At 37.5% G+C, this 7,747-nt stretch overlaps 1 protein-coding gene across 1 annotated transcript; it reads right to left on the bottom strand.

Annotated features, from left to right (window-relative positions):
- Nucleotides 1-461: 461 nt before the first annotated feature.
- Nucleotides 462-2,053, bottom strand: LOC104223481 (F-box only protein 6-like). The gene has a single exon (XM_009774935.2). It carries the CDS (start codon nucleotides 1,717-1,719, stop codon nucleotides 619-621), a length of 1,101 nt encoding a protein of 366 aa, XP_009773237.1. The 5' UTR covers nucleotides 1,720-2,053; the 3' UTR covers nucleotides 462-618.
- Nucleotides 2,054-7,747: the final 5,694 nt, after the last annotated feature.

Below are 7,747 nucleotides of genomic sequence, written 5' to 3' on the forward strand. Positions count from 1 at the left end.
TATATATGGCTAAAAAAGTAAATAATAAATATGACCGGCTATTTACGTAAATGATCCCTTTTTTTAAAAGAAGATACGACGTTATAAATACAATCAACTGACGAAATAAAGTTAAACATACGAATTGTATACATTGAATATAATTAATTAATTAGTTTTAGTAAAATGAAAAACAAGAGTGGCAATTTAAGATGCTCCAAAAGCATCTATTTTTCACTTTCTTTAGTTATTCTTGAAAGTATTAAAAAAAAAAAAACATAAATAATTCAATAAGTAAAAGATAATGGATAACAACTAAAGCAAAGTGACCAATGTGTCTTTGTAATATGCTTCTCTAGAAACATAGCAATTTCTCCAGCAAAATATAAAATGTCTTAAGCATCAAATGCCAAGAAATGTAAAGATTAGCAGTTTCTCCTGCAGATTGATGCTATAAGCACACCAGCTCAAAAGTCTCGAGATAAGAGTGATCAAGAAATATAATTTCCCTATTATTTAACATATTTTTCTTAATCCTTTATGCTCAATCCAGCTTTACAAGCAAATCAGAACTTTCCTTTGACATTTAGGAAGTAAGTTGAAGTTATAGGGACATTAGAAGAGAGATGAATTTACAGTTCATTGGTTCAGGACACTAGAAGATGCAAGATAGGGATGTAACAACAACCCTTTAATTGGGAAATTCTGCAATTTCATCCCTTTTATTGAACCACACCCTTCAATCCAATGCCATTCCCACTTATCATTTTTTGCACATTTTCTCCATATTACCATTCCTGATTCAAGATCTCTATACAAACACATAGCACCAGCAGTACACACACATTTAGTATTAATACTACCCCATCTCCCTTTACCTTCTAATAATCTTGTCCCAAGTTCTTGTGGCACTTTCTCAATTATTCTCCAATTATTACCTTCACTAAGCTCCCATATACATGCTCCTGCATTGCGCGTTCCGCCAACGAGACTCAACTTCCCATTTCTTGGCACCAATGCTGCAAATTCAAGCCTGTCAGCCATTGGCACACTCAATTCTCTCCATTTATTCTTCCCAATTTCATATCCCATTATGGTATAAGCCCGAGCCGACGTGATCCAATACAGGACACCGTTACAGTAAACGCTCTCGTTTGGCGTCCAAACTGTTAGCCTTACAGCAAACTCCACAGGCATTGAACCAATCTTTTTCCAGTTATTGTAAATAGAATCGTACACTTCTAAGGTGGGCTCGTACGAGACACCTCCTCCATTAATGGTGCTAGCCTCTGACATTCCACCAGCCACATAGAGCTTGAATTTAACTGAATTCGATTCTATTACTCCAACAGCTGGATTAGTCCTTGTGACATTTAGCTTAGGGAGTTGTCTGAATTGTCTAGTGAAGGGGTTGCATATGGCTAATTGAAGGGTAGTAGCCGTAGCCTCTCTTAGTAATATCAGCCCACCGATTGCAGCAATGGGACGAATTGGATTAGGAATGAAGTCAAGAGGCAATAGGTGCCAAGAATCATCAATTGGGTTGTGAGCATAGCAGAAGTGCCCCGTGATGCGCGTTGGCAAGGCTACGAACCACGGCGGGTGGTGCCGCGGAGTTGAAGCTGAATTCTTGGCACATGTATACCAATTTTTGCAAGCTGATTTCGCCCTGGCTAAGGAATCAGGAGAAAGATAAGAGAAAATGTTAGCTAAGATATCAAAAGGAAGGTTGCTCCACATAGCGTTGGACGTCCCAAGGTTCTTGTTACAAAGGGGGATATAGAGGAATATATATGGCACAAACTACAAAGTGATTGTGGCTGAACAATGATTGAAGCAGAGATAAATTACTGGAGGATCTGATTTAGCATAGAGATGCGTGATCCACATGTGTGTCTGTGTCCAGTTGCTTAAAGTTGTCTTTTGTACATCTTTTGTCGTTTTATGGTTATTTAATGCTTAAATAGTGGTTCTTGGAATTGCCCAAGAGCCATGAACATTTAAAAAAGGAACTTGCGGCTTATCACTTATGCAATTTGTAGCTATCCTTTTAATTCTTGATAATGAAAGTTGCAGATACTAAAGTGATTTCATCATAGCATGAAAGAAGACAGGAATTGTGAGAATTTTCTATGTATTGTATTGAGAATGTAAAGTTATATATATATATAGATTTTATCCTACTGTAGAATAACAAATAAAGTATATTCCTATACACTTGTACTACTCCTATTTGTCTACAATATAACAGAAAAAATCATAAATTATTCTTTCCCATGTGCTCACGTGAGAAGCACGTGAGATATTGCTTCTGGAAACATCCTTATGTACAGCTATTAAAATAATAATTAGATGGTTGAGAATGAAGGATCATGACCATCCATGATTCTTCCACGTGTAAGGCTCAGCTTCAGTTGATTAAAGACAATTAGACAACACAACATAGATAAGTCCGAAAAACTTAGGTGTGTGTCTGAGATGTCTCTTCTTCTTCCTTCTCTTTCCTGTGTGAAACTCTGTGTAAAAATGGCTGTGAAGAAGCCATCGTCTCCTTCTCTTCATCATCCCCCCTCAAGCTGGTGGGTAGAAACAAAACCCCCAGCTTGCTCATGATGGTGGTGTGAGAAACCCCAGATAAGGGTTTGGTAAAAAGATCTGCGAGTTGGGATTTCGAAGGAACAAATGATAGAGATATCAAACTAGCAAGAAATTGATGTCTAACAAAATAACAATCCAACTCCACATGTTTAGTCCGTTCGTGGAAAACGGGATTGCGGGCGATATGAATTGCCGCCTGACTGTCAAAGTGTACTGGGACCGACAAAGTTGGAGGAGCAGATAAATCAGCAAGAAGTCGAACAAGCCAAGTGATTTTAGCAGTCACCCGTCGCATGGATCGATGCTCAGATTCATCGGATGACAAAGAAATGGAAATCTGCTTCTTCGATTTCCATGAAATGGGAGCACCTCCAAGGGTAATAAAAAATTCACTGATGGAGCGACGAGAATCTTTACAAGTAGCCCAGTCAGCATTGCAAAAGGCGACGAAATCAAAAGAAGGAGCAGAAGAAAGAAGGATACCTTGACCTGGGTCGGAACTAAGATAGCGGAGTACCCTGAGACCAGTAGAAAAATGTGAAAGAGAAGGTATTTGCATAAATTGACTGAGGCAAAGAACAACAAAACAAATATCTGGACGAGTGTTGGTGAGATAGTTAAGTTTACCCACCAATCGTCGATAAAGAGTGGGATCCTCCATGGGTGGTTCTAATTCAGCGTGCCATTTGGAGTATGGATCAAGAGGAGATGAGACAGTAGGCCCTTTACAATCAAACTCAGCCAGCAGTTCCAAGGTAAATATTCTTTGACTGACTATGTATCCTTGTTGTTCTTTGAGTATTTCCATCCCCAAGAAATAGTAAATATTCCCCAAGTTCTTAACTTTGAATTCAAAATCCAAAAACTTAGTAATATGTTGTATTTCTGTGTCATCATTTCATGTGATAAGAATATCGTCAACATATACTGCGATTATGGATATCCTCTTGTCTGTGTGTTTGTAGAATAAGGAATAGTCATTCAAGGAACTAGAATAGCCTTTGTAGCTTAGAGCACCTGCTAAACAAGCATACCATTGCCTTGAGGCTTGTTTTAGACCATAGAGTGATTTCTTCAATAAACACACGTGATTAGGATGAGAGGGAGTGAGACCAACCGGAAACTTCATATATACCTCTTCACGTAGATCTCCATACAGAAATACATTGTTAACATCTAATTGTGAGACCTCCCAACCTTTCTTAATAGCTACAGTCAGTAAGCACCTGATAGTGGTCATTTTGACCACTGGATTGAAAGTCTCAGAATAATCAATACCTTCCCTTTGTATACCCCCCTGACAACCAACCGGGCTTTCAACCTTTCAAGTGATCCATTTGATTTGTGATTGACCTTATAAACCCATTTACAAGGCAATGCCTTCTTGCCTGGGGGTAAAGGGACTACATCCCAGGTGTGATTGAGTTGAAGAGCTTGAATTTCAGCTTCCATAGCTTTTCTCCATCCAAGATCTTGGGAAGCTTGAGTATAGCTGGTAGGTCCAGAAACTGTGGAGATAGATTTGAAAATGGCCTGATTGTTAGGAGAAAGAACTCCAAAAGAAAACACATGAGGATGAGAAACATGATGAAAATAGGATGAGGTAAGATCGGAGAAAACAATGTTATTGCAGACATAGTTATTAAGGTAGGTAGGTTTCTGAGAAATCCTCTCAGATTTTCTTATAGGAGGTGGTGGAATTAGGATTATAGGCTGTGAACTAGGGCAATCAGTAGGAGATGGGGAAAAATTTGGAGGGCTGGGAACAGATAGAGGAGTACCAGGAGTATTGATAGAAATAGGGGTGCTGTTCTCAGAAGTGTTGGGATGTAGAGAGTCAGGTAAGTGTGACTGATGATTAATAGTTGAGGTAGGAGATGGGAGATACTTAGAAGTAGTTTCAGTAGTGGGATACAAGTGAGGGAAGAAAGGATAAGAAGGGAAAAATAACGATGAGGTCATAGGAGCAGAAGCAAATGGAAAAATTGTTTCATGAAATTTAACATCTCTTGAGGTAAAAACCTTCTTGGAATGGAACTCTAGCAATTTGTATCCTTTCTGTTGTTGTGCATATCCTAGAAAACCACAAGCTTGTGCCCTGGGATAAAATTTGCTTCTATGTTGTGATGAAGTAGAGGCATAACATAAGCATCCAAATGTCTTGAGTTGTTCATACTGTGGACTCCTTTTAAACAAAATCTCATAAGGTGTTTTTCCTTTTAGAACTCTAGAAGGAAATCTATTGATTAGATATGTAACAGTTAAAACACATTCTCCCCAGTATTGAATAGGAACTTGTGACTGAAAATACAAACTCCTTGCCACTTCTAAAAGGTGCCTATGCTTTCGTTCAACTACACCATTCTGCTGGGGTGTTGTCACACATGAAGTCTCATGTAAGATGCCTTGAAACTGAAAAAAATCAGATTGAAAAGATCCCTTACCTAGTTCCATTTCATTATCAGATGTGATTCTTTTAACTTTCCTTCCAAATTGTCTCTCTACCATAACTAAGAAAGACTGTAAGATAGTGAAAGCATTGCTCTTAGAACTTAAAAGAAAAGTCCAAGTTCCCCTACAAAAATCATCAATCACTGTCAAAATATATTTGTATCCATTGTAAGTGGTATTTTTGAATGGTCCCCATACATCAATATGAAAAAGATCAAAAATCCCATGAGTTCTAATTTGACTTAAGGGAAAAGGTAATCTAGTTTGTCTAACTTTTGGACAAATATCACACATACAATTGAAATTGTAAAGAAAATGAATGAACTGAAGATTTTTTATTACTGAGAATGGCAGATGCCCCAATCTAACATTCCATTGGAGTACATTAGAGTTCTCTGTATAGGAATTAGAAACAGAACAAGAAACTTCACTGGGAACAAGAATGGAATCACTTCCTTTTGGAATTGAAAATACATTGCTATTTAAACTAAAACCAGAATCTATCTTAAGTGGGCTAGGCTCCAACATGTACAATCCTCCTCTTAATTCACCAAAAGCTTGTCCCCTCCTCATTAAAGAGACCTGCATGATGCATCCACTAGAAGTTAGATTGAGTGAGCAACGAAACTGGACACACAACTTATGGACTGAGAGTAAATTATATTTGAAGGAAGGAACATAAAGGACCCTTTCAAGATTCATATCATATTGAATAGGAACTCTACCTATATGTGTGACATATAATTGAAATGAGTTAGGAAGGCTAATATGTACAGGAACGGGAAGTGGATCTAAAGATAAGAAATAATTTGAATCAAAACACATGTGTTCAGAAGCCCCTGAATCAATGATCCAGGTTTTATGTTAAAAGCTGCCAAACAAGTTCCAGTATATTTAAGAATGGTACCAGCTACTGCATTTGCATTGATTGCAGTTCCTGGTGTTGTTGTATTTCCAAGTTGTGCCTGCTTGATAAGATTCATCAGCTCAGACATATGTTCCTTACTGAAAAACTGGGTTTGAGGTGTTAATTCATTGCTTTGAGTGCTCCCATTTTCATTCTCATGTCCTTCAATTGTAGCATTAGCCTTGACTTGTGTTGATTTAGTGAATTGGAAATCATCTGAAAATCCATTTAGCCTGTAACAATCTGCCCTGACATGTCCAGTTCTCATGCAATGTGTGCAGCTCACATTAGGATTAAATTTTGCTTTTCATACCTTAGATTTCTGCTGTGTGTTATTAACCTTTTATGAGTTGGTCCATGTCTTTTGTTGTGACTGATTGTTGTTTCTTTGTGGTGCCCTGCCTTGAAATTCTATCTTAAATGAGGTAGCATTACCATTGAACTGTGGACTTGCATATATCTCCCTTTGATTTTCATCTTGAAGAAGAAGTGAATAAGCAAAATCTATTCCAGGCAATGGATTCATCATAAGGATATTTCCTCTTGCCTGGGAGTAGACATCATTTAGTCCCATTAGAAATTGAATAATCCTTTGGTCTTCTAAGAACTTTGTGACTTTCCCTTTTCCATCACAAACACAATCACAAGAGTAGACCAGATGAGAGTTGAGAGAATCAAGTTCATCCTATAGTTTCTTGAGTATGGTAAAAAATATCCAGCAATGCTGTTGCTACCTTGAACTAACATTGATATTTCTTTCTGTAGTTGGTACAGTTTGGCTCCATTAGTTTGCCCAAATCTGTGTTCAAGGTTGTTCCACAAATCCATTGCAGATTTTGAGTAGATGAAACTGTCACATATCTCCTTGGATAAAGAGTTCAGAAGCCAAAAAGACACCATGAAGTTGCATCTACTCCATTATGGGTGATCTTGAGCATCAGGTTTTGGCTCCACACAGACACCATTTATGAACCCTATCTTATTTTTGGGTGAAAGAGCTATGAGGATTGATCTCCTCCATCCTGCAATACCTCTACCATCAAAAGGCGCGGTTACAAGACTTAAACCAGGAGCATTATATGAGTGAAGTAAATAAGGATGATTCACATCTTGTGAAATTATTTGACTGGTTAAACCAGAAGAGATGTGAGTAGAAGATGTAGGAATAATTTCCTCTCCTGCCATTGCTGAATACTGTGTTCTGAAGGAAAGGATATTTGGATCGAGCTACTGCTGCTTTGATACCATGAAAGAAGTCAAAAGAAATTGTGAGAATTTTCTATGTATTGTATTGAGAATGTAAAGTTATATATATATATATATATATATATATATATATAGAGAGAGAGAGAGAGAGAGAGATTTTTTTCCTACTATAGAATAACAAATAAAGAATATTCCTATACACTTGTACTACTCCTATTTGTCTACAATATAACAGAAAAAACCATAAATTATTCTTTCAATGTGCTCATGTGAGAAGCACGTAAGATATTGCTTCTGGAAACATCCTTATGTACAACTATTAAAATAATAATCAGATGGTTGAGAATGAAGGATCATGACCATCCATGATTCTTCCACGTGTAAGGATCAACTTCAGTTGATTAAAGACATTTAGACAACACAACATAGATAAGTCCAAAAAACTTAGGTGTGTGTCTGAGATGTCTCTTCTTCTTCCTTCTCTTTCCTGTGTGAAACTCTGTGTAAAAATGGCTGTGAAGAAGCCATCATCTTCTTCTCTTTATCAAAGCGTGCCCCAAAAGACTTGACCACCCCGCCCTTAGAATTAATTAAAAGTGGTTAGTC

This window comes from Nicotiana sylvestris, chromosome 3 (genome assembly GCF_000393655.2).
Source record: "Nicotiana sylvestris chromosome 3, ASM39365v2, whole genome shotgun sequence".
NCBI classification, from domain to species: domain Eukaryota; kingdom Viridiplantae; phylum Streptophyta; class Magnoliopsida; order Solanales; family Solanaceae; genus Nicotiana; species Nicotiana sylvestris.